The sequence below is a fragment of the Carettochelys insculpta genome, chromosome 31 (genome assembly GCF_033958435.1).
Source record: "Carettochelys insculpta isolate YL-2023 chromosome 31, ASM3395843v1, whole genome shotgun sequence".
Classification (NCBI taxonomy): Eukaryota; Metazoa; Chordata; order Testudines; family Carettochelyidae; genus Carettochelys; species Carettochelys insculpta.
In genome coordinates, this window is record NC_134167.1 from 11,544,310 (window position 1) to 11,570,294 (window position 25,985).

The window sequence follows — 25,985 nt, forward strand, 5'->3', positions numbered from 1 at the left end:
CAGAGATCTTGCCCCACAAAAGCAGAAACATTTGAAATTGTCCTACCCTGTATGTGGATGAAAGGTGACATTGATGCTATATGGAAGGTGGTACTATAGCAAAGGTGGACATGAAATAAAGAATGTCAGGCTGATCTAATGTCTGGAAGAGGCAGGGCTTGGTATAATGTAGTCTAAAAAGTTATGTGGTGGCTTTGCCAGTTCTACCTAGCAACAACCATTGAAGAAATCTGTGGACTTCCTCCTAGTATCTTTAAACACAGGCATTTCTATCATTGATAAAAAACTGTTTGGAATGGGGATTTATTTAAAGATTGTATCTTCCTGCACTCAGTTCATGGGCTATTTTGTAAAATACCTCCAAATTTGATCTCTGACTTAATTTCCTACATTGCGGGGGATTTAACCAGGCATTCCTTCCTCTACCCCACACTAGATATATAGATATATAATATAGAATGTCCTATCCCTCCCTCAGAGCCAGGCACTCCCAGCCTTCCCCCTCCACCCCCACCCACAAACACACTCTAACCCAAAGCCTGGGACTCAACAGAGCCGCTGCCACGTGCTTCCAGAGCAATGGTAATCACTTCCAGTGCATGGCTCCGAGGACAAGCCACATTTCATTGCTCACAGAGCCACAAGCTGGCCACCCCTGTGTTAGATATTCTTTCTAGCTTTCAGTTACATAACACATTTGTATTAGCTGATACATGATATTGTTTCCTATCAAGCCCATGGTCCACACTTATTTACAAAATTACTTTCTTCATTAAGCCTCCATCTGACTGCCATGCACTATCTACTGCTTCCTCTCTCATGTATGGTCCCTGGCATAGTCTTACATGCATTTAACCCAGAGACCTCCAAAGAAAACCCAGCTCATATGTAGGACTAGTGTTTCACAGGGAGAAGTGCTCTGCTGTCTGCAAAATATATTTCCTGACAATTAGGGCTGACCCAGACATTTTGTTTCTTGCTATATTCCCCTTTGTAGATGAAGAATAATTGGGTGGGTGTTGCAACAGGCAGGCTCGGGTGGGTTAAACAAGGAAGAACATGTTAGCAAAATTGGTATTTTACATCTCTTGGGCTTTCTTGGTGATAATGTTAGAAGCCACAAACCCCATACAGAACTTTAAACAAATGCAGATCAAACCTGCAGAGGGCCAAATTCGTGCAGGAATTAGAGCTAGGCCAGTAGACCGAGGTGCTTCTGAAGTCACCAGAGCCAACCAGCTACAGCAAACATCTAAGATTCTGGCTTGATTCTGAAGGCCTAGATCCTGACGCTCTGAGATGAAGCCTTTTCATCATGAAGATAGGATCGTGCAGTGAGTGACTGTAGGAGTTTTTGATGAAATAAAAAGTCACACTGGAATTTTTTCAGTAATAAGAGCAGAAGAGGCCAAACACATCACATGGGCAATTTTAACTTGAATCAAGTAAACTCCACAGGACTACACAACATACAGGGTCCTTAGACTGTATCCTGGCAGAAAGTTGAGTAGTGGTTGATTAAAAGAAAGGAATGGGAGTGGCAATAAACCTTGAGAGCTCAGATGTTCCTTTATCTAGAAGGAATAGGAATCCTCTGTGTTTAACAAAACACATGCAAGAGAGGCAGCCAGCCCTGATGTCTTCTTTTGCCTACCAAGCTGGTGGAGGTAAGTGTTCATTTTGTATTGGCTGTTTCAAAAATCACCAGCTCTATCTTCCTTCTTGGATGCCATTGCTCTGTTTTGTTAATCAGGAACAAGTGAATCGCAGGTAAGGGGGGTGGTCCGACAATTAAAAACAAGTGGGGAAAGCAGATGTTAAAAATCCCCTCACACTATGGAATTCTATATTGCATTCAGACACTGATCGATGGCAGAGAACAGCTTTAGAATGACGAGTAGCTCTGGCAGCCAAGTTCTTATAGCTATCACCTTTTATTTTTGTAATGCTGTACCATGAATTAAGATCTGCTTTCACTGACTGGCACTGGTTAAGCATTCAGTCCAGCAAATGACTGCAAAATACAATAGAGAGACCAGCTATTGTTGATATTAACTGATGTAATAACACTGTAATAACCCATGTAATCAGACAGGCACGCTGTTGAGAGGTGGCTATTGTCACAATAGAGCATCTTCATCATGAAAAGGTGACTGCAGGCACATAGAATGCAGACCTGGGGTGCAGGATTAAGCAACGTTTTATGACCCTCACTCAGCGGGAAGGCGGCTTAGGAGAGCGTGTTGGAATAGAAGCTGAAGCTCTCAGAGACTGTTTTAGAGTCACTGCGGGAGGAACCATTGGAGGTCATATCCACAGACAAGCGCTTCATTTTGTTGCTCTCCTCGGGGTCTTCCTCAGCATTGCAGGTGACAGAGGACACAGTCGTCTCCATCCGGCTGACCTTGTACATGCTGCTCTGTGTCTGGAGGTACCTGGCAGACTTCATTTCCAGCCCTTCGTATTCGCCCGCTCTGATGAAAGGGCACCACCGGAAAGCATGCTTAAAGCCCACGCGGAATCTGAGGAGACAGCCGAGGTCAGGGGGGTTAGGCCTAGTTATAGAATGTTTTCAATGCAATCCAGAGGGAGACAGGCTCAGCATGTGTATGTATGCAAGAAGTATGGTCATCTCTCAAACCTGAATACCCTTAGGGTCCAGCATTCTGTCTGCTACTGCACCAGGCTGCCTTGCTGTGCTCCCAGCTCTGCTACCAACTCACCGCATGACCCTTAAGTCGCTTCCCTTCCATGCCTCAGTTTGCCCTTTGAGAAAGTGTGAATTGGACTTTATAGAGTCCTAGACACAGCAGGAAGGAACCACAAGAGATCATCAAGTCCAGTTCTCTTAAACCAAGGAATTTTGAAGTAAAGCTGGACTATCCTGGACATGTGTTTTGTCTAACCTGTTGTTTAAAACCACCAGTAATGGGCTTTCCGCAGTGTCCCTATTCCAGAGCTTAACTCAACATGTACTTAAAAAGCTTTTCCTTAATATCTAACCAAGTTCTCTCTTGTTGCAGATTAAGCCCATTGCTTCTTGTCCTACCTTCAGGGGACATAGAGAACAACTAATCACTGTCCTTTTTCCAACAGCTTTTGGCATATTTAGATAAGTGTAGTCAGGTCTCATGCCGTTTTCTTTTCTTGCAGCTCACCATGCCCTGTCTTTTTAACCTTTCCTCACAGGACAGGTTTTCTATACCTTTGATGACATTCATGGCCGTCACTTGGTGTCTCTAGCTCTCTGCAGTTTACTGCATCTTTCCCAAAGTACACTGTCCAGAACAAGACACAGTACTCCAACTGAGCTCTCAGCAGAACCAACTAGACCTGAACAATTCTTCTGTGTCTCATATAAAACATTCCCATTAATAAACCCCCAAATGATCTTGGTCATTTTTCCAGTGGCTTCATGCTCAATTTTTGAACCATTAAAACCTGTAGATCTTTTCTAAGATGTACAACTGCTTAACCAGTTACTCTCCATTTCATAGTTTTTCCTTTGCACTGTAAAAGCACCTTGAGATCTTTTGGATGCCAAGTGCTACATAAGAACTCATCATTAGCCTACAATAGTTTTTAATTCAGGACTTTATTGAATGTTCTTTTTGACACTCAATAATTATTCTAGCGAATAAGACAATCAGTGCTATGCTCCCTTTTCCAGTGGACTAATAGAGACTGAGAAATATCTAACCTCCACTGGGATCACCATACAAGTTAGTGGCAAAATTGGGAAGAGCATCTTGGTGTCACGACCCCAAATCCACAACAATGTAACCACTGGGCTGCACTGCCAACACTCAGTCAACCATCACTACCTTGCTATTATCCTCAGTAAAAGAGAAGGGTTTGAAAAACTCTTGCGCCATACAGACACATAACTGACATTCAGAATGAGTTTGGATTTACCTAGTCCCTCTTTGCAGTCCAAATTCTTATTCCCAAGGGTAGAGCCCTCAATTGCCTTTATGCATCTGTTTATGTAATACTCCTAATTAAGGACATTCCTAGCCTTTTGTGTTTCTCACCAAGGTTAGATCGCAAACACTTGAGAGCCCGAAATGCATCTTCTTCAGTTCTGCATAAACGTGTGACCTTATACACAAGCTAACTGTTAAGTCAAATCCTAAAAACCTTACTCTAGTCAAATACCCATAGAAGCCAGGGGAGTTTGACCAAGTAGACACTTCAGGATTTGGCCCTGTTTTATAGACTGGTATCTGCTAGAACAGTAACAGTTTTATTAAAGTACACTTTCATGTGTGTCTGCACAAAGCAGGGGACTGTAGCTATGGTAAAAGAGTAGAGCTGGTAAAATCTATTAACCCAGAGGCAGCCATTCCCCCTTCCCCTATGGTGATGGGTCCCTTTACAAATATTGACACCGACAAGCCATAAAAGAGAGTCTTATTCCAGGCAAACTGCTGCTACCTGCTCTCTGGGCATGGATTAGAGCCTCCTGAAATTTGATTATTATATTCTTCCAAAACATTTCAGAACTGCATAGCTTTGCTTGGAAATTCCAGGGACTGAGATTTGGCTAACGATTGAAAGGAAAACGGTTCATTTGGAATGTTGGGGTTGCCCCTGGTAATTTTTTTTTCTCCTTGCCACAGTAAAAGTAGGGGATGGTGGGGAGAAAGTGAGTAACAACTGAGCACCTCTTCTCTCCCTGCAGAAAAATAGGAAAATGTTTCCTTTGAAAAGAAAAAAAACAGTTGTCAACTTTAAACTTAAATCATGTTGAACTGTTGTCATTTAAAAATACAACCTGACAATCATTCAAATGACTTGATTATCCCCATTTTTTTAAATGAGAAAGTTGGATATATCCCAGCTCTAGCAGGGACTTTTCATGCAGTCAAGTTGAGGCATGCTGTTATTCTCCACTAGACAGAACTATTGGGTCTCAAAGGAGCTACAGGCTGAACCTATCTTGTCTGGCACCCTTGGGACATGACTAGTACCAGTTGAGAAAATTTGCTGGACCACAGGAGGTCAATGTTTTCCAGCATATTACCAACACTGCCACTGGTTACTGGGTTCATAGAAGACACTTAGGGGTAAATTATGGATAAATAACAGCACAGAACACTGAGAGCCAGGATTGGTAGCTGTAAACAAACTTTATGAGACCACAGAAAACTTGGCCACACCCATGAAAAGTGGTCACCCGGCTAACTAAAATCATACCGGTTTATGGATGTCGCTGGACAGGAGAGTTCCAGATTAGAGAGGTTCAACCTGCATAAGAAATACATCAAAGTAGATCTACAGTGTCTGTTGTAGCCCTGCTGACAAGGGAAAATTGTGCTGAAAGGAGCTTGGAGGTTTTATTTGACATTGGCAGCCGAAAGACTTTGAAAATGTAGCACGTGATTTCTGCCCCGCCCCCCCCCGGCAGAGGTATTCAATAACCACTGTTCTCACTGACTTCCGATGAAGACACACGTGTCCTGGTGTAGCTGTTAATTTGATATGCTCTGCTGTAGGAAAACCCAAACAACTTACTGCATTACTTGGGCACCCTAATGTGTTGGCTCCCTTTCACGCTGCAACTCATCACCATGTCTAGGGGTGCCCTTTTGTATCGACCTTGTTCCCGCATCTCCCCTTCACTGAAATCAGTCCGTAGCCACGTTACCAGGGGGTGAGTGCCATCACTGACCTGTCATTGAGGCAGCAGTAGATGATTGGGTTGTACATGGTGGAACTCATGGCCAGCCACATGACTGCCAAGTAGAGCTGTTGGATAAACTTCTGCTGGTACAAATCTGGGCTAAAAAAATGCAGGAGGAAGTAGATGTGGAAGGGCAGCCAGCAGACCGCGAATGTGCACACCACAATGATCATCATTTTCACAACCTGGAGAAGAGGGAGACCTGGTTACAGTAGGAGTTTACACGGAGCTCTTTGAGGAAAGCATCTCTAACAGAAATGAAGCCCGTGTGAGGGATTGTTCAGTGTTCCCTGTTAGCTGGGCACTTGGGTGGCCACTCAGATGCCATCCAGCTGTTTAGCAGAGTGCCCACAGCCAGCAGCATGTGTTTCTACTGGTGGCACACATCTGCACATGCCTCAGCGCATAAAACAAAATTTATTCCACACATAGATGGAAAAAATTAGAGGGAGCATTGATGAGGGAGGGTGATGGGGAGAATATCCTGGAAAGAGAAATTTTCTGTTTCAACCACAGGAAACCAGACAGAGCACAGGTTTCCTTTCTTCTTTGCCAATGTGCTTCAACTCTGCCCTAGAAAGGGACCACTGCCAGGAGTTAGGAAGGGATCTCCTCCACTGCTCAGTGCCTGGTCTTTCTATTTTGATGTCCAACCCCAGGAGCCAATTATTTTTGTTGTGTAAATGGTGTGTGTTTCAGATCCCTGTCCTTAGGAAATGGATTGAAACCAAATATGTTTGCCTCCTTTCCTCTCCTGTCTCATGTGAATGACTTTCGGCCACTGCCATCTGGGGCTGGGTTTGTGAGATGACCCGTGAGCATGATCCCATTGCCAGTTATCTGAGACATCCAGTCCCTCCAAAACATTACACAAGCCTTAATCTGAATCTGGTATCAAAGCACTCAGGGCAAGCTTGTTCAAAATTCACCTCTCTTCTTCAGCTGCCTGAGTGTTGGGGTGTCTGGTGGGTTAGTATTTTGTTAGACCTTATTTTCGGAGGAGTTGGGCACCTGCATCTCTGATCAACTTCATCCTGTGAAGATCTGAGCCCTTGGAAATGTCAAGTGATGCACCCAAAAAAACCCTCAAGTCATACAAAGAAGTTTGGTCACTGTGTATGTTCCATTTAAAGAATGGCAAAGAGACCAAACAAACATAGACCCAAGTCTGTTCACTTGCCTCTGCATACTGCTTCCTGCCCCAATTATTCTGCCATGAGGTCGGAAGGCTGCTTACCTTTCGCTTGGCAGACACTTGCTCATGATAGCGATCAGAAGAATCACCAGGGATCTCGCTAGCCCACAGAGTGATGCCAACCACCGTGTAGGCACATCCTATCACCAGGAGTGGCAGAAAGTAGATCAGCACGGCCACACAGAAGTGGTACCTGAAAGTTTGTCACAGTACAATGCAGCTGAGTACACAGAAAACCAAAGCAGGACATTTGAGGTCTGATTCTCCGACATGCTGAGCACCAACATCAACAAAGTCCGGCCATTGGATTACAGCAAAGAATTGGACAGCCTTGCAAAAACGTTGCATAAAAAACATTATTGCTCTGTGACTGCTGGTTACTCAGATAATGGAGTGACAGAGAAGACTGCGGGCTCAAATGGAATCGATTAGCCTGCTAGTATAGGAATCTTTGATGCCTGCTGAGGGCAAAGATTAGACTAATTTAGATACAGGTTGCACCCCCTAAAACTGGCATTCTCTGGTCCAGCAGCATCCCTTGTCTGGGGCAGGAGGGCAGGGCAAGCTGGCCTCCCTGCAGCCCCATGAGGGGCAGCAGGGCTGGGGCTGCAGGCAGTACACCCTGGTAGCCCCATGGTGGATGAGGCTGGGGTGCCAGCATCTCCCAGCAGCCCCACAGAGGGCTGGGGAATTGGCATCCCCCAGCAGCCATGTGGCAGGGCTAAAGCCTCAGCATCCCTCAGCTGCCCCATGCAGAGCTGAGTAGGGGAGCCTGCTGTGGCAGCAAGCTGCACCTACAGGGTCAAGGAGCTGCAGCAAGCTGGGGTGGAGGATGGCCAAGGACTGGGGGGGCATTAACCTTCCCTTGTCAGACAACATCCCTTGTTTGGGACCACTGAGGTCCCAAGGGTGCTGGACCAGGGAGGCGCAACCTGTAATTAGCTCAAAAGGGGGAAAACCTAATTGTCAAGAACAAGAAGTAAAGGGGGAGCACCGAGAGTGAGCTGGGCACAGTAAAGAAAGCTGGACAGATTGCTTCTGACACACACCTGCGCTGTGTTCCGCCATGCCTGGAATCTAAAGGTGAACAGTAGACATGGGGAATCGGAGCAGACTGTGTGTATGCTGTGAGCTAGAGTCCTCCCAACTGGTCCAGGCAGGATGGCCCACAGTGTGTAACTGAGGCAGTGCTCTGTGACAGCCTAGTTTAAGCTACCAATAAGTTTGCTTCCTCCACCTGTTGGACCTTGAAGCCTGGGCTTTTCACCAAGGCATGAGAGAATTAAACTTCCAGTTCCCACTGAAATGTAACGTCCTTTTGATCATCCTAGACATGCATTCTTTACTTAGTTTCTGCGCTCGGGGCCATGCCATACAGACAGTCTAGAAATCTCTTTAGTCTCCAGAGTCCAGTCAGTTTCTGTCTCCAGCTGCAGCTAATCTCAAGACCCACTGAAGTCCATTATTGTTGGGGAACCCTCCTGGGATAAGATTTGTCAGGCAGAGAATCATGAGTGTGGTTGAGCTGTTTCTAAACCTGATACTGTTTCATACGGTCATCGTCTTAATTGAAAAGAGACCACATTCCCCAGCACACCATACAAATAGTGTGTGTCACACCCCAGCTGGATATCAATCCAGCCTTACAGACACTAAGCCAGCCTGAAAAGGAAGCTGCCCAGAAGGAGATCTCTATCCCTGTGCATGCTATTTTTCTTGCTGTCTAAATGTTACATGGAGCATCCATGTAAACCTGTGAGTGTACTCCCAAGCAGAACTGGAATGTTATTGTATCTGTCTCCAGTTCCCCCCGGGAAGCAATGCCACATTCCTTGCTTGCTGTGTTTGAGTTGGGACTGATGTTAACACCTATTCCACGAGAAAGGAAAGAATGCACTCCAAAGACACTAATAAGATTGCCACGAACTGTTGGAGAAGATACACAAATTGCAAAATGCATTTGTGTATCTTTTGCTGGCAGTTCTGTTGGGAGAGGCTTTTCCGACATTTGGCCCATCCAAACCTCTTCCGTCAAAACATCTCTTCTTCTTCACAGAATGAGGTGCATAGGAATGTCAACAGAATCCTCCCCACTGACAGATCTGTTTTGGACTTTTGTTGTTGTTTCGGAAGTTTTGCCAACAGAAGCCTGCAGTTTAGAGAGAGCCCTAGAATGCAAACTCCTATGTGTCTCTTAACCTTCCTCTCTGCAACAAATGAGGTACGACAATACTCTGACTCTTGACTTCCCCTCCTCCTACCATCCCTCTGCTCTTCTGATTTGCCCACCTTGATTGCTGTTTTTCTGATTTGTCAACATTGATAACAATTTTTGGTTCTCTGTGCCTTAAATATTGAGTCTGTTCTGGTAGGGCTATGGTCTGAAGAAGTGGGTCTGTCCCACGAAAGCTCACCACCGAATAAAGTATTTTGTTAGTCTTTAAAGTGCTACTGGACTGCCTTTTTGTTCTGTACAACAAATGATATAAAGACTAAACCATGATAGAACAACAAGAAGTCCTGTGGCACCTTATAGACTAACAGATATTTTGGAGCATAAGCTTTTGTGGGCAAAGACCTGCTTTATCAGATGCATAAGTGGGAGGTGGGGGTTCAGATGAGTATTTAAGAGAGGGGTCCCAGTAAAAGGGAGGGTCAGAGCTGAAGACCTTTTTCTCATGCCTCCAAGGGCAAAATCATATGTCTGGATAGCAAAGCAACCTAGAATAAAAACAAAAAACTAAGCAGATGGATTCTTCCTGGAAACTGCTGTTCAGTTCAATTATTTCTCAGTGTCTATTATCTATTTCCTTGTCTCATTGTTGGCCGCTGGTTTGGTTTGATGCAATGGGACATTGTTTTACCTCTTGCCACTTGCTATTTTTGGTGTCTAAACACAACCTGAAGATTACAAAGTGCATTACAAGTATTAAATCTCTCAGTACTCCTCTGTCATGGCACTGGTTATGTTAGATTTGTTATACAACTGGAAACAGGCATAGGAAAGACAAATTTCTCACACGGGTGTGTGTGGCTTCCATTGGGTGTTAGTAGGAGCCATGCACATGTATCTATGGGTAGAATTTGGCTCTGTAAATTGCCATCAAAGTTTCCCATGGTCAAATAGCAAGCACCCCGGCTAAAGCTAACAGAGCCAGAAGTGCTCATTCCCAGCCTTAGCCTAACCACCACATTGGTCTTGGATCAGCATGTGTCAGGAGAAAATCTGTTGAAGTCTCACTGGCTGTTTTAAAGCCTGTCTGAGGGGAAATATCTTGTATACAATGGTATAAATCCAGGGATGTGAGTCACTCTGTTTTAATACATGGCTGGGAAGAACTCAATATAGAATGGAATAGAATAACTCCACGGGCAGCAGTGGATTTAATCAAGGGGTAGGGTTTTCCAAAGTGCCTAGATGCTGTGGGAATGTAAGTCTCATTGGAAGTCAATGAAATTGAGGCTCTTTGGAAACCTACAGCAGTGTAATTCAGGAGACTTGGGCCTATTCCAGGGATATAAATTTAATTTTTTCAGCCATAAATTTAACCACTCCAGCTATAAACAAAGAGAGGTTCCATGCAACCTTTGTCTAAAAGCATAGGATTTTTCCTGAGCATATAAAAATAGCAACATTAAATGATCTCTTCTACAAAATGATGTACTTCTGTGGTTATTATTGTGTCAAAAAGATTTCCAGCATCCCCCTTCCCACGCACACACCAATACGTTAGTAATTCCAGGAAGGCAATCCATCACCAAAGCAAAGCTAGACACACCCTCTAGTGGCTGAAGACTAATCATCGCAGGCCAGCACAGTGATCTCAGCCCTGGCTGAATAAGAATGTACCGAGCACGAGATTGCAACTCTTAAAAGGTGCCCCAGGAAAGTTAAGTAAAATAAGACATGAGATGGCAGTTCAGTGACTGGTGTGAAATGAGGTGGATGTCTCACTTTGGATGTCCTGATCAGGTTCTTAATGGAGGAACATCTGTATCCCCAAAGACTGATGTGTCTAAGGAGATATATGGATCAGTGAGGAAAAATGAGGGAAAGCTTGTAACGTTCAGAGGTGGAAAAACTCCCCCAAAAGTTACTTAAGTAAATGTACTGCTGGTGGAGGGGTGTGTGGGTGAATGTACTTAAGTACAAGCAGTGCCTTTTTTTGTTTAAAAAACAAAAGAGCCCCTCCATGCCACCCCCCCCCCATCCAATCCTGCATCTGGGGCTGCTGACCGAAGTGCTGGTAAAAAAGCACCCAGTACAAGTCACTGGTGCCCCTCTGGAAAACTGCTTGAGTAAAAGTACACACACATCACATCTTCATTATATTCAAGTATCCGGAAGTGAGAGCAGCTGCACTTTTACTCAAGTAACTTTTGGGGAACTTTTTCCACCTCTGGTAATGATGAAGATTCAGTAGTCTCCAGGATAGTTAGGCAAGCATCTGTGACCAGGAGGAACCAAGCTGAAGAATTAAGAATGACGGGGGTGCTGTATACTCAGGACCAAGTCCTCAAAGATAATGGTGTTCCTAATTTGCACTGATTTCAGTACAAGGTGGGAGCCTGAATACAGTGGAGACTCTGAGCCTTCCTGGCCATGGCTAACTTTGGGGCTGGAGATCTGCATATGGCTGAATACTAGAGGAGAGCAGACCTGATTCAATGCTCCCAACCATTGGACTATACAGGCTATGTTTCACTGGTACAAGAGGAGAGGTTTAGGTTCAATATATACTCAGGCTGAGGGAGGGTGGAGGAGAACAGACCAGCTTGAGAGCACCACCCTGCCAGGCTGCATGGTGTGCCAAGAGGGCACCTGCATGCCAGGTCTTCCTAGGAACTAACAAGGGTTGAAAAGGACAAGCGGAGTTTTGGTGAAGCTACAATCTGAGAGGACAGAGACGATGAGCCAGGCTGTTTTGTTCTTGCCCCCAAAGCAGCTGGCACAAGCCACTGACACAGGACAGGGTACTGGGCTAGATGGACCATGGGTCTCACACACTGTGGCTGTTCTTATATTTCAATTGTTGAGCCATGTATTGTTAAAGAAGTGATTTATCATTGACAGGATCTACAGAATACCTGACACAAGCAGAAATTAAGATAGCCTCTTCACTAAAGACCTGAGAGTCCAAAGTCGACATTAGGGTGGATAGGTTTTGTTGCTGTTTTCATTCCTGATTTTGACAAGCCAGCGGAGTTCTGAGAGGCTAGGAAATGTGGTCACATGTTTGAGATTGGCAAATGACAAGCAGTCCTCTGGCACCTCAGAGACTAACAAACTTATTAGGTTATGAGCTGTCCTGGGTAAAACTGGATAATACTGGGTAATACTTCCTTGGATGAAATACCTGGGTAATACTTCCTTGGATGAAAACGGAGAGGAAAAACAGAATCCAGGGTTTATAGAACAAGAAGAGAGGGAGGTGGGGAAAATGGTTACCTGTCACTAGTAGGGCCAGTTAATGAAGCAAATTAAGTTGGATTTGTCTCATTCCTGTGACTATTGAAGGTGGTGAAGATAGTTAAGACCTCTGCTCAGGCCAAGGTTACATGTGTCAAATTTGTAAATGAATTTATCCATGAAAGCTCATGACCTAGTAAATTTGTTAGTCTCTAAGGCTGCATCTACACTAGCAAGTTCTTTCAGAAAATCTGGCCCTTTCCCAAAAGAACACACAGAGCATCTACACACAAAATGTGCTCTTTTGATCAGAAATCGAAAGAATACGGCTCTTCTTCCAGAAGCTGTCTTCCACTCCCGGATCAGGAGAGCGTCTCCTTCCAAAAGTGCCTTTCAAAAAAAGTGTGTGCAGACACTCTCCTGGCCCGTTCTTTCAAAAGAGTGGGAGCTGTGTGGACGCTTTCTATGGAAGAGCAGATCAATGTTTTGATGTACTTTTTTTGTGTGGACACACTCTTTGAAAGACGAGTTTTCAGAAGATACCTTCTGGAAGAACTTCTTTCGACAGACCGCTGTAGTGTAGACATAGCCCAAGGTGCCACAAGTCGTCTTGTTATTTGTGAAGCTACAGACTAACACAACTACCCTCTGAGACTGTCTGAGATTGGTACCTCTTGGTAGTGTGCTGTAGCAATCTCTATTGGCAATTAACTAGGAATTCCCAGCTCTTTGGGTTGAATGTGATCTCATGCATACTGTTCCTAATAGCCTAGGGTATTATGTGTTGTCAGGATCAGATGCATTTATTAAGGTGAAGTTGCAGAACAACCAGTAATTAAAGATGTAACAAACTGAAGAGAAAAAAATCTTGCTTGCTGGCTGCAAGCTAGTGAAGCAGTGGTATGTATTATTAAATGCAGCACTGGCATGCTGTCACCACAGCTCTGTGGGAAATTTATGGTTCAGCCTTGGATCTTAACTGCACATCCAAAAAGGAGTGAGGAATAAAATGATCTGGAGCCTGCCTGGGTCACTGAATGCCACGTATGCCTTTGCAGGAAGTTTTACCGATGGTTTTCTGGAAGTGAAATGTCTTTAAGTGGGACTAATGAAAGCCAGGACAATTCCTCTATCAGAAGCCAGGGGCATTTGGCACTAGTCCTAACCTGTGACCTTTCATGTCCCAGAATCAAGTCAGGAGCCAAAGGATAAACTTCGATCTCTTCTCCGCCCTATTGTCAGAGGTGGAGTAGGGGTTTGTGGGGTCTGGGGCCAGAGCAAGTGCGGGGGAAGCCCTCTCATCTCTTCCACCTGCATTGCCTTACCCACCTCCACGCGTCTGCTGGGGACTGAAGTCACAGTGCTGAGATTTTGATGGCCCAGGGCAGCAGCACAAGGTAGGCTGAGGAGAGCGAGCCACAGCCCCTCTCACCCATTTTTGCCTGCACTGGTCAAAATCCCAGCAGCCCAGCAGGAGTGTCAGGTGGGGTGGTTCAGGACATCCATTTTTCAGGGACTCCCCCAGATGGTGGGGCACAGGCCCCATAAGCCCCATGCCTTAATCTGCCACTGACTACCATCATTCATTTATTGCAGTAACTCCCATTGGTTGTTACCCACCAGCCATTTTCTTTATGCTCTAAATTGACTAGTCTCACAGGCACATCTGTGCCTAATCGGTGGCTCTGTCCATCCATCTGCATTTAAGAGTATCTGTCACTGAGGTATCTAAGCACAGATAAATGCTTTTTATGCCATACATGCTGCATGGTTGTCTACACTCAGATATTGCAAGGAAAAATGGCAATCAGCCATACAGAGTCTGATTAAAATTTGTGTCTCATATCCTTCAGCTGGAGTTAAGTTAACAGCAACCTGTAGTGATTACATAAACAGAGGTCTGTGGGATCCATTCTCAGAGTTGCTACCTGACCAAACCCCTGCTGTATTGCTTGAAGGCTGGGATTTTGGTCTCCCTCTGCCCCCAGAGTACTAGGGCCACATCTACACTAGCAAGTTCTTTTGAAATATTTTTCAAAAGAAGGGGCTCTTTCAAAATATCCAATGGAGCGTCTACTCGCAAAAAGCATTCTTTGGAAAGTATATCAAAAGAACGCAGTGCTCCTTTTGAAAGCGTTCTTCCACTCCCATTTCAGAGTCAGGGGTTTCAAAAGCACTTCTGTAGGACTGATTGTGGAATACTATGCTATTCTCCTTAAATAAAGGTATCAGAGCCTGGCTTGCAAAGAGTAGTTTTGAAGCTCTTCGTGAAATATAACCGTAGGAACCTCTATTCCCCATAGAATAAAGTTTACCATTTTCAAATAAGGCACGTGCTACTTCGAAATAATTTTGAAATAGCAGTTGTGTTGTGTAGATGCTAAGATAGTTATTTTGAAATAACAATTATTATTTTGAAATAACTCTGCTGCGTAGACACCCTCAGTCTCTCTCCATCCTAAACTAAGAACATGAAAACACCCATACTTGGTCAGAACAGCAAGCCCAGATGCCTGTCTTCCACCAGTGGTCTATGTCTGGTGCCCCAGAGGGAATGAACAGAACAGACAACCATCAAGTGACCTTTCCCTGTCTCTCATTCCCACCATTCTGTTCCATTGAATTTCCAGGCACTGTTTCATGGCCACGACACCCCAGCTCAGAGGAAACAGCATTTTAGTGCCAGAGAAAGCGATCCTTCTTTGTCATTTGCAAAGGACTTTGAGCTCCTTCAAGATGAGGAGTGAGCAACAAAATGGTAGAGGTTCACTAGGGTTAGCACCTGGTGGGCCACCGTCATTGTTTCACCTGTGCCTCTGCAGGCACAGATTAACATTCCCGACCAATGGGAGCTGTGGGAGGCAGTGTTCCACTTTGCACTGTTTTCTGCAGCTTCCATTGGCCAGGAAAGGTGATCCACAGCCAATGGGAGCTGCAACTGAGGGTACCTGCAGAGGCACAGGTAAATACAGTGACAGCGGCCTGCCATGGGCTCACCCTGGTGAATTGGATCTGACCCGTGGGCCAGTATTTACCCACCCCTGTTCTAGATGAAGGGGCCATCAATGCAAAAGGTTGTTCTCTCCAAGATACGGAAGCAGTTGGGCTTCTGAAAAATTCTTTCACATTTCAGCTGTGAGGCAGTAGAATTCTGTTTGTTCAGCTGTGTCTCGGGGCCAGATTCTCAGAGCACATGAATCCATGTGGCGGTTTACCACAGCAGAGCACCACCACTTTACGTCAGCTGAGGAGCTGGGGAGCTGCCTGAAGAGTTTGGCCTGGCGGATATTTGAAAATGGACAGCTTCACTAGAGGCCACTGATGGAGCCATGTTGCTTTGGGACTCTTATACTGGCACAGGCTACAGGTTAAACCTCTCTAAACCGGAACTTGTCTGGCAACATCTGGCATGATTTTAGTTAGCCAGATGACCGCTTATCATGGATGTGAGCAATTTTCCCGTGGTCCCATAAAGTTTGACAGCCACCAGTCCTGGCTCTCAATTTTCTGTGCTGTTTTATAGCTGTAATTTATGCCTAAATGTCTTCTAAGAGCCCAGTAAGAAGTGAAAGTGTTAGTAATATGCTAGACAATATTACCCTCTGGTGGTCCAGCAAATTCTCTTGTCCAGCAGCGGTTAGGTCCTGAGGGTGCCAGACTAGAGAGATTCACCTTATGAGTCTTTTCTGGCTGATTACCCTTTTTTTAAGGTACCATATAGCCTGTTCCTCCACATCACTGTGCAGAAAGTAAGTCATTCACACCCTGGGCAGAAAGGAGTGAAAACCACTATTCCGCCATATAGTCTCTGGCACTATATCTGTGCAAGCAGCTGTTGTGTTTTAGGTAGCTCGCTGTCCAGTCAACGCAGTGTGCACTCTTAATGGATCATAATTGCAGGCTGTAATCACCCAAGTTCCAAACCAGGGCAGTTAATTTCAGTACCAGATGTTATCCTCTAGGTTCAGAATGACTGTGTGTGTTTTACATTGCAGAAAATTGTATGATTGAATAAAAGCGCAAAGCAGTGAGCAAACTTCCCAACAGCATGAATTATACTTAGCATTATTATTCTTAAACACTTCTTTGTTGCAGAGGTTAATGAAACCTGAGGAACTATGCAGCAACAGCATCACAATCTCAGTATAGCCGCAAACAACTAAAGGTAAGAAATGAGTCACATGTTTTTACATGGGAGCCATATCTCAGGAGACTGAACATAGGAGACCTTGCTTCCTGATGAGATACATAACTTGTGCTTTGGGTAGATGTGCCGAAGTGGAATAGAACTCTGATCGTCTGGACATGGTGGTGCATTGGGATGTGGAGGTTTTGTGAGGTGTGTGGAAATTGGGGTTCAGAAAAGAGAGGGACATATGTGGTAGCGTAGACCTGGCCTCCATGTTTAGGACAGTCAATGCAGACTTGCTTTGAGTGTAAATAGACACTGGTGGTGAGAGTTTTGCAATGGTTGCCTACCCTTAGCAGCTTCAAAAAGTAATTAACACAGCACAAAGGAAGATGGTTTCATGAACTTAGCAGTGTGTTCTGCTCTCCGGGTTCATGTGAGGCTGTCAGACATCTGTTACTTACATTTCAGGCTATCATGCCAGTAGAAATTAATGTTGATTTTAATTAGAAGTGTAATGCAATCAGAACTTACTAATTACCATTGCATAGATATTAATGGAGATTAATAGTCCAGTACAAGCCTCCATAACTTCAGATTACTTTCCTTCTTATATTTTTCGGTGGGGAAGAATTCATACCACATTTCAGAACTCACATCTGGCAATGATGTTGGATTTAAAATAATCAGGGACTGCATTAGCCAGCTGCTGTATTTCTCTTCTGTATTCTCACCTTTGATTTACTGAATTTGGTATCCCCTTAACAGCCATGAGAGTCTGAAAACTGGCTTGCCATATCCAGAAGTGGGTTGGAGTTTGTGGTGGAAATGTTAGTCTATACGACCTAAGTATTCTCTGTCAACAGCTGAGGACCTTTCTTACAATTGCTACCAACTGCATTTAAATCATGAACACCATAACCTAAGACTCATGGATCTGAAACTAATGAATTATCCGTTAAAAAAAATCAGATGATTCCTAAATAACACACTCAACACATGGGAGTAGACTAGCAAAGACTGTGCTATAGAAATTTACCCTGGTCCCATTTCTGGGAGGGAATGAAATGAACAGAAAGGCGCAGAAGAGAGCAGATGTAAATCATTTATTTATTTTTTTACTAAAAAGACCCAGGCTAACAAAACAGTATCACTGATCTCGATGCAAAGCATTTCGCTGGGTGCAAACCACTACCTAGAATTAATCAACTCTCCCAGGCAGTCACTAGTCCTCAGGAGATGCCTTCTGCTTTGAATGTGTTTTTTAGCAAGCAGCCACACAAATCAAATATATGCAAAAATTCAGCTACATTGGCAATGCTGAAATAAAGCAGATTCTCTTGGCTAAGTGCTCCTCCAAGCCTTTGCAAACATGTTTTCTCGTCACCCATTGTAGCTAGGGTTTGCTGTTTGAGTACAACAGTCCTGCAGATCCAGACTCGTGTTCAATCAAAAGCAGTCATGTGTAAAAGTATGCAGTCAACATCCCCTCCATATATAGCATCTTTCTGGCAAATTTCTCATAGTCTTTAAGCATTGGCTCCCTGGGCTCTGTTCCTGCCTATGTGTTACATGGCCTTAGACAGTTCACTTAGGACAAATTTTCTTCCCAGCTGTCAGCCTGGCTGAAATTCACCTCTGCTCAGAAGGCCACAAAGGCTTAAGGCTTGTGCTGGCTCTCTGAGCAGAGGTGAACTGCACCCAGTGTAAACCATGGAGCTCTGTTGATTCACCTCCCCACCTGCACAGGGAGAGAGAATGGCTGATGTTGTTTGTTCCATGTCTTAGAGCTGGTCTATATCAACAAGTTTTGTCACTCAAAACTGCCTTTTGGGGGAAAAACAGCAAGAGTGTGCATACTACAATGTGATTGTTGTCAGGACAAACACCCAATTTTATCAACAAAAACTTCCATCCTTATGAGAGCCTTTTCTTTCTTTTCCCTCCCTTTATTGTTGACAGAGTCAGGCCTTGTCTACACATGCCTTTTTTTTCTTTCTTTCTTTTTTGAAGAAAAACACGTGGAGCGTTCACACTGTCGTGTACAAAAAGTCACGATAAGAGAGCTTTTCCCTCAAAATAATAAGTCCAGCTTTGTGAACAACTTTCATTGGCCCCCCGGCCACCTTTCATGGTTAAAAACAAATGCAGGTGAATGAAGCACAGCTATGTCAGCTAACGTGGATGCTCCTTTTGCAAGTTTGTGGCTGTAAAATAGAATGCACCATTTCGCAGTTCTGTCCCATCCTGCAGCAGTGATCCAAGGCTTATACAGCTGTGTATTCTGCATATGCCTAAGGACGGCCCCAAGGGGAGATTTAAGTGTCTACAAAGTGCTCCGAGCTCCTCTGACAAAAGCTGATATATCCCTGTCTAAGTATTTTTAAGCCAAACACTTTAAGCCATACTCAGTTTTCATTTGGAAAAGACTCTAATTAAGCCTTAATAGGAGCTTTAACTCAATAATAACTCAAAGTTTAGCACCTAATGATTCAGATTCTCCCTGGTGTACCTTCACAGGCTCCAGGTGAGTTGCTCCAGGTATAAGTGTGATGCAGTGTTAATAATCTGTCAGAGAGGGTGATAGGTCCTGCTGTAAGGGCAGAGGAGTGGACTCAATGACCTCTGAAGATCCCTTCCAGCTCCACGAGATAAGTATATTTAAATATATTTAAGGATCTGAATGGGATATAATTTTTGAGGAACAGGAAGCAGAGCTGGGAATAACTCACTTGGTGAATTTCTTAGCAGAGAATCTGAGGCGATTGAATTGTCCTTTCTAGCAACCAGGTCTGGGTTTCAGCCGAGGGGGCAAGGGTGACTAGTAAGATTACAGACCTCAGAGGAGGAAAGCCAGGCATGCTTGGTCCACACAGACACTACATAAACCAAGCAAGTGAAAGGCACCACATCACATTAATGTGTCCTCATGAGTGTGAGGAAATATGAGCAAAAACGAGAAGGATTTCAGCTGTAGTACCAGTTGTACCTCCCTGGGCTGGCACCCTCAGGACCTGAGTAGTACTCAAGGAGGGAATTTGCTGGACCATGTGAAGTGAGGCCTCTGGGTCAGGCCTTCAGACTGGGCACCTCTCCTGGCCACTGCCCCTCTTCCTGCCCCCAAGCTGCAGGGGGAGTGGGGAACTCTGCTCTTGCTGGGGCTCCTCGCTGTGGGGCTGTGGGCAGAGCTCCACTCCTGGCTGCTGGCAGGACTTCCCACCCGGGTCAGGTTCCTTGCCATCAGCCAGTTGGCAGGGCTCTGCTCCCACCCACCAGGCCACCAGCAGCTGGAGCACTCTGGCCCAGACACTCCCTGGTCCAGCAACATCCATGGTTACCAGACCAGAGAGTGCCGGACCGGAGAACTTCAACCAGTACCTGAATGTCTATAGTGTTCCAGCAAAAACCCTGGAAAGAAGCCCATAATGACCCTCCATCTCTTTGTGCTTTCATCAGCAAGCATGCAGTTTGCATTTCAGCATGGAGGTTCAGCTTCTTACTTAGCCACTGCTAGAAACTAACTTGGGACTCTTTCTGTATTGCTATTATTTGAAAGAAAATAGCAAGTGGAACAGGATGTGCATTGACAGAATATTATTCCAGGGCTCTATTAATCAGAGAATAGGTTTGCCAGAGAGTTAATGAGTGCACTCACCCCATCTCGCCTTCCTTCCTTTCTTGGCAGCAAATATTAAGCCTGGGTGAGTGAGGTGACTCGAAAAAACCTGTTTACAATGGCTCTGGGATCCAGAGAGAGAAGCTGCTTTTTGTTTCCCCTGAAATTGCATTGTGATGGTTTTATAGCGTGCACATGCTGCAGACAGACGTGACTTTTCATTCATAAAAATTCCAGGCTTAACCTTCTTTAGCTGTGTTATCTCAGGAAGCAGCTATTTTTTAAAAGTGCAGACAAATCCCAGTTGCTACTTTTCGCCAGTGTGACACCTCCCTTCTTGGTTGACACAATGGGGATTGAACCATGTTGATTTGCAGCTAAAAATATGCAGTAAAGTGCCAAGGCACTGGAGCTGGGGCCTGTAATAGCTTATCACTGTGGCTGCACAGAGGTTTCTAGGAGCTGAGGCAAAATATACAACAGATTTCCCATGCTTCCAAAAACTGTCACTGAAGGGAAGTAGGCGAGGCGCTCGGGGCTGGAAAGTGAAGCCCAACCTGCATTTTACCCGCAGCAGCAGCAGCTCCCATCCAGGGTTAGGTGTTTTTTTTTCTTCCATGAGGGGAATACATTTTGCTATGTGCACCAAGTCATGTGTGGATGTGCACCACCAGCAAGAAACACATTCTGCTGGCTGTGGGCACTCTGCTAACCAGCTGGGTGGCACCTGAATCTCTCCTGGGTGGGCACAGCTTACAGGGAACACTCCTCCCATCCTATAGGGGAAAGTCACAACTCCATTCAGGTTTGGCTCAGCTGCCCCGGATACAGCCAAGCCCAAATTTTTAGAATTCAACTAGTGAGCTTAGGTGGCTCATTTTTGGGTGCTTAACTTGAGGTGGACCCAATCTTCCAGAGAGGTTAGCATCTGCCCACTGAGAATCAGGCCCCTTTTAAGGTGTCTGAAGTGGTGCACACAGAAACGGTGCCAACCAACATCACTAGTTGCCTTTGGAAATGTAGGTCCCTGGCAGTGTTCCCTATAAGCTGTGTGCTTGGGTGGCTGCCCAGGACAGATTTAGGCTGATTGGCAGAGTACCCACAGCTGGCCACAGCCAAGAGCATGTGTCCACTGATGGTGCACATCCCATATGCTTTGGTGCACATAACAAAATTTATTCTGCCCATGGACAGAAAAAATAGAAGAAACCCTGGTCCCTGGTCTTTGAGTCAAGCTACCTTTTCCATGCCCACTACTCTAGAACTTAGAGAGAGGTATGCATTTCCTCCCCACCCCTTGAGTCCTCTCTACCACTTGATTGAGTTCTGCACAGCAGACACACCTTTTGAACTGGCCCAATTCAATCTCAAAGTGTTCTCCGGAATTTGAGACTACAGCTGGATGAGAGATGGGTTTCCTGTCCCATGAAACTTTCAGAGTTTCAGAAAAAAATCCCATTTTGCACTGGGATGAAACCGAGACCTTTACATGGAAAAGCCAGGCCATAGGGAAGAAGAGAGACCCAACCCTGAATAGTGTCATGTGGAGAGCATCTGGTATGTAGGAGTCCATCATTAAGTCCCACCATGCCACAGGGCGAGACTTCAACCTGAGTGCCTCATGTGAGTGCACTAACCCTTGGTCTGCAGAGCCAGCCTCTCTTGTTCTGGTGATGGGAGGCCAGAGACCTTGCCACACCCATCCCAATGAGAGGAGCAGAAAAGAAGTCCTCTAGACAGGATAGAGCGTCTGTCTTGGTGGCAGTTAATCAGGAGCCAGCAGGCCCATGTAAAAGAAGCTGCTGGACCAGGGCCTGGCAGTTCTTAACAGGAGTTTTCCCAGGCAGGTCTATATGCTGACTGGGAGACCAGCAGCACTACGAACAGTTCTGAGTGCAAGCTGAACTTTGTCCTGGGTAGGGCCCCCGTCCAGTGGCCAAAGACTGGCCACAAGCCAAACACAAGAACTGACAGCACCATGGACAGGGCTAATACGATCCTAGCGACAGAGCTATGAGGATGATCCAGGAAAGACCTTACATGGTAACCCTTTGCCACAAAGGAGTGCTCACAAGTAAGTGGACCCTGTTACACTACGCTAATGCGGTTTCCTTTCCATGAGGCCAAGCTGACAGCTTTTGTCAAAATAAGAGATTCTTGATCAGACAAGGCTGAATAGAACCTGTTTTGCTGGTGGATGGTGGTGCCCACAGTAAGTCTCCAAGTGTAGACAGAAACTGGTTGTTGAATTGATCAAAAATGGGTCTCACGACAGCCTGCCTGTAAGAGGTATAGGAAACATGGCTTGAACATGTTGTACTGAACCATGCATCATGTGGGGGCTGCGGGGGAGAGGGGTTAATTCAGAGTTGGGGCCAGACTTATGACAGCCTTGCATTGTTGTTGGTTTTGCTGGAAATAGTAGGTGTTCAGCACTTACAGAATCGGGCCTTTAGCAGGGGAGGGATTAGATTTAGCAACTGGTGGGCCCCGAGTGAGATGAAGTGCCGGGTACCTGCCCACAAGTGCCATGAGAAGCTTGCACTGTAACTAGGCCAGACAGACACTAATAATATTTTTTAAATTAAGTTCTACTACCCATTTCCCCACCTTTCTCAGATGCCTCAGCCTGTCAGGGCTTTGCACCCAGGTTAGATTTTATGCCAAATTAAAATCTTAAATGAAACATTTTAGGTACGAAAAGTCCAGTGGGTAAAAAGGGCTGTTAAAATGTGCCAGCGGAGTTTGCCAGGGGCAGCCATTGGGGTACAAATGGACAACTGAGTGCAGACTTTGGGGTTTAATTTTGAGAATGTGCCCCTCAAATTCTTCTTTTCTGTTCTGATCATCAACAAATCACAAGCTGAATGCAGATGTAAGTTGGCAACAAAGAGGCAGATACTTGTCTCTCCTCCATTGTTGTGAATCAGGCATTACCCCACAGAAGTTAGCGGCGTTGCTGCTATGAATCAAGTGCCGGGGGGAAATCAGTGTGTTCAAATACAGATATTACGCTTGCAGGAATGCAAAATAATGAGAGCAGCAAGAGAACGTCACTTAACCAGCAGATCTGGCATTCAGAAGACTCCAGATTGTGAATTGTAAATCAGTAAGAATCTGTACTTTTTAATTTGCAAATGAAAGAAAAATGAGAGCTTATTTTACTTGGCAATCAAATGCGACCATCTTCTCCTTCTCCTAAATTAAAAAGCATTGACTCAGCAGCTAATGAAATTGGAATAGATTAGACCTCAGCTTTAAAAAAAAGGTCAGTTGTGTATTATCATTTGTTACCAATGCTAAAAATAAATAAAACACCAAAATAGAGTTCATTCAAAGCAGCCTGCCCAGGCATGGTATTTTGGGTTTAGCAAGATGGGCTTAGCTTCTTTAAAGAAAGAGGTTAAATTTGCTTTCTCAGTATCTTTTGTAGCACCGCAGAGTAGTCTATTAATTGGAGCAATGGACTTTGGTCAGTACTCTCGGACTCCAGCTCTGCCACTAATTTAAAATAATCTTGGTCAAGTAATTTAACTCTTTGTTCTAGACTCTTGCAACCCAACCCAGCTACAAGCATAGGGTTCAGGTGGGGTCTGAAAGCTATCTGACCCTCTTGGTCCTTGGGTGGGTCATCTCTGACCAGCTCCTCCGGCCTCTGGTGATCAACTTGGCAGTGTCTGCATGCCATGCTCCTGGCTGTCTGCCACCATCACCCTGCAGTGTTTATGCCGTGGAGTGAGCCCGCTAAAGAGCAGCAACATCTCATGCTGTATCTGGTGCAGTGAGATGACAGTAAATGTCAAAAGTGGGATGTACAGTCACATGGGCAGGAAGCAGTCGGAGAAGGATTGTGGGACTGGGACAAAGGGAGCAGGAAATGCCAGGTCCCACAGACAAGGCGGCAATTCCAGGACAAGTTTTGGGTTCAGGTTGAATCTGAAAATAACTCCACTCTCAGGTTGGTTTCTGACCACGTGTTGGCTAATCGGGTTGGGGTTGGGCTTTAAAATGAGGCCTGAGCAGACCTACTCTCTGTGCTTGTGTTCATACATATCTAGGTTAGTGGTGATAACTACAGGTTGAACTTCTCTAATCCAGCCCCCTCAGCGCCTGACCAGTGCCAAACGAGAGAATTTGCCAGACCATGGGAGGTCAATATTGTCTATTACATTACCAACACTTCCCCTGTTGACTGGGCTCTTAGAAGACATTTAGGGGTAAATGACAGCTAAATAACAGCACAGAACACTGAGAGGCAGGACTGATGGCTGTAAACAAGTTTATGGGATGGTGGGAAACTTGGCCACACCCATGATAAGCGGACACCTGGCTAACTAAATCATGCTAGATTATGGATGTTGGTGGATGAGATAGTGACAAATTAGAGAGGTTCAACCGGTACTTCCTATCACCATGGTTGTGGGCCTTTATTAGTCTTCTTAAATCATGCCTGAGAAATGGTCTAACCTTTTAGGAAAGGTTCTTTATTAATTTGGAGAGGAGAATGAATTGGCTTGTATGCATGTGCAGCTTTGCCCTCTAGTGGATGGAATTAGAACTGTTCACCTGTGTTTCATAAGTCTTGTACTGCTAGCAGCCCACAGAGAGATTCTCTTTCAGTGCAAATAGTAGATGCATGCTCTTTTGGAGAAGCATAATCCAAGTTCTATCTGCACTGCTCTGACATTCCAAGTGGCCTGGATGTGTAGCTTAGTGACAGCTAGGAAATTATCGATTCCCAGGTTTGCTACATCATCATTAGAATTGTTCATATTTAGTTATCTTCTCAAGTAAGGTATCTCCATAAATAATAAAGCTCTTTCCTTTTGTGATCCATTGTCCCCTATGAAGGACATGCTATGGCTCATTTGTTCTTTTTCCGGCAGCAGAGGCAACATCTCTAATATATTTCTTCTCTTTCTTGTCATCTTTACTAATTATCCTAACCTATGTGAACTGGGCTTTTCTGAAAAGAGATGGGATATCAGGTACCAAGCAGGATGATAAATATCACTACATTCAAAGGAACAAAAGCAAAAGAAAAGTGGATTAATGCGGCCAAAAGGGATTGTTGTGGTCATCCAGCCTGACCTCCTGCAAGTCATAGGCAACAGAAAAATCTGTGAGTTAATTTCTAGAGAGCGTATCATTCAGAAAAATATCATCCTGATTAAACGCTGCCACAATGATAACTTTCTTCCAGTCTTTCTCCAGCATTCCAAGACGTTTTGAAAATCACATTAATAGTCTTGACTGCTCCTCAGCCAGGTCTTTTAAAACTCTCAGATGCTGATTTAAAATGTCTGACTTCAGTAGCTGCTGTTTAACATCCTCCTGAGTTACAGCTGAGATGAATCATGTCCAAACCTACAACCTCCTTGACTTAAGTGATCACTGAAGTTTATGGGATTTCTTCTTTGAATAAAGATCTGTAAACAGTGGTTTTTTTTGTTTTGTTTTGTTTTGTTTTGTTTTGGGCTATGTCCGAGAATAGTTCTGGCCAGAATTAAGTTGCATTACTTGCTGTTTTCCCTTTTCAGATTTTTTATGAGCTCAGGATGTACAAGCCCAAACAAAAAGAAAAACAATTATTGATGTGTTTTTTTTAAACTCAAAGTGATTATTTAATTGAAAGCAAATAGCTTAATGACTGTGATAGCTACCTTTATGGTCATGGTATATAATTGATTTGTGTTTCCCTGTGGTTTCCCTAACAAATATACCATGAAATTTAACTGCTCTTTTTGTGCATTAACAAGGCATCGCCGTGGCTTTGTTGAGTCAGCCACAAGAGATAGGAAATATATTGACAAAGATGCTGTGTCAGGAAGATTCTGGACCCAAACAGAGAGAGCAAGCCTAAAGTCTGTTTATCTGGGTAGGTCACTAAAGTGGATTCTGAGAAATGAAACCTGTCAGTCACCGAGGGCTAAATTCAGACCTGCTGTA

The 25,985-nt window shown here is 44.7% G+C and overlaps 1 protein-coding gene across 1 annotated transcript in view; it reads right to left on the reverse strand.

The window, feature by feature from the left end:
* Window positions 1-539: 539 nt before the first annotated feature.
* LOC142004190 (substance-P receptor-like) overlaps window positions 540-25,985 on the reverse strand; it is a 77,578-nt gene continuing 52,132 nt past the window's right edge. The window contains exons 3-5 of the mRNA XM_074981678.1: window positions 6,924-7,074; window positions 5,675-5,871; window positions 540-2,522 (exon numbers count right to left, since the gene is read on the reverse strand). Coding sequence (XP_074837779.1) covers window positions 2,231-2,522; window positions 5,675-5,871; window positions 6,924-7,074 — 640 coding nt within the window. The 3' untranslated portion in view covers window positions 540-2,230. The remainder of the gene's footprint in view (window positions 2,523-5,674; window positions 5,872-6,923; window positions 7,075-25,985) is intronic.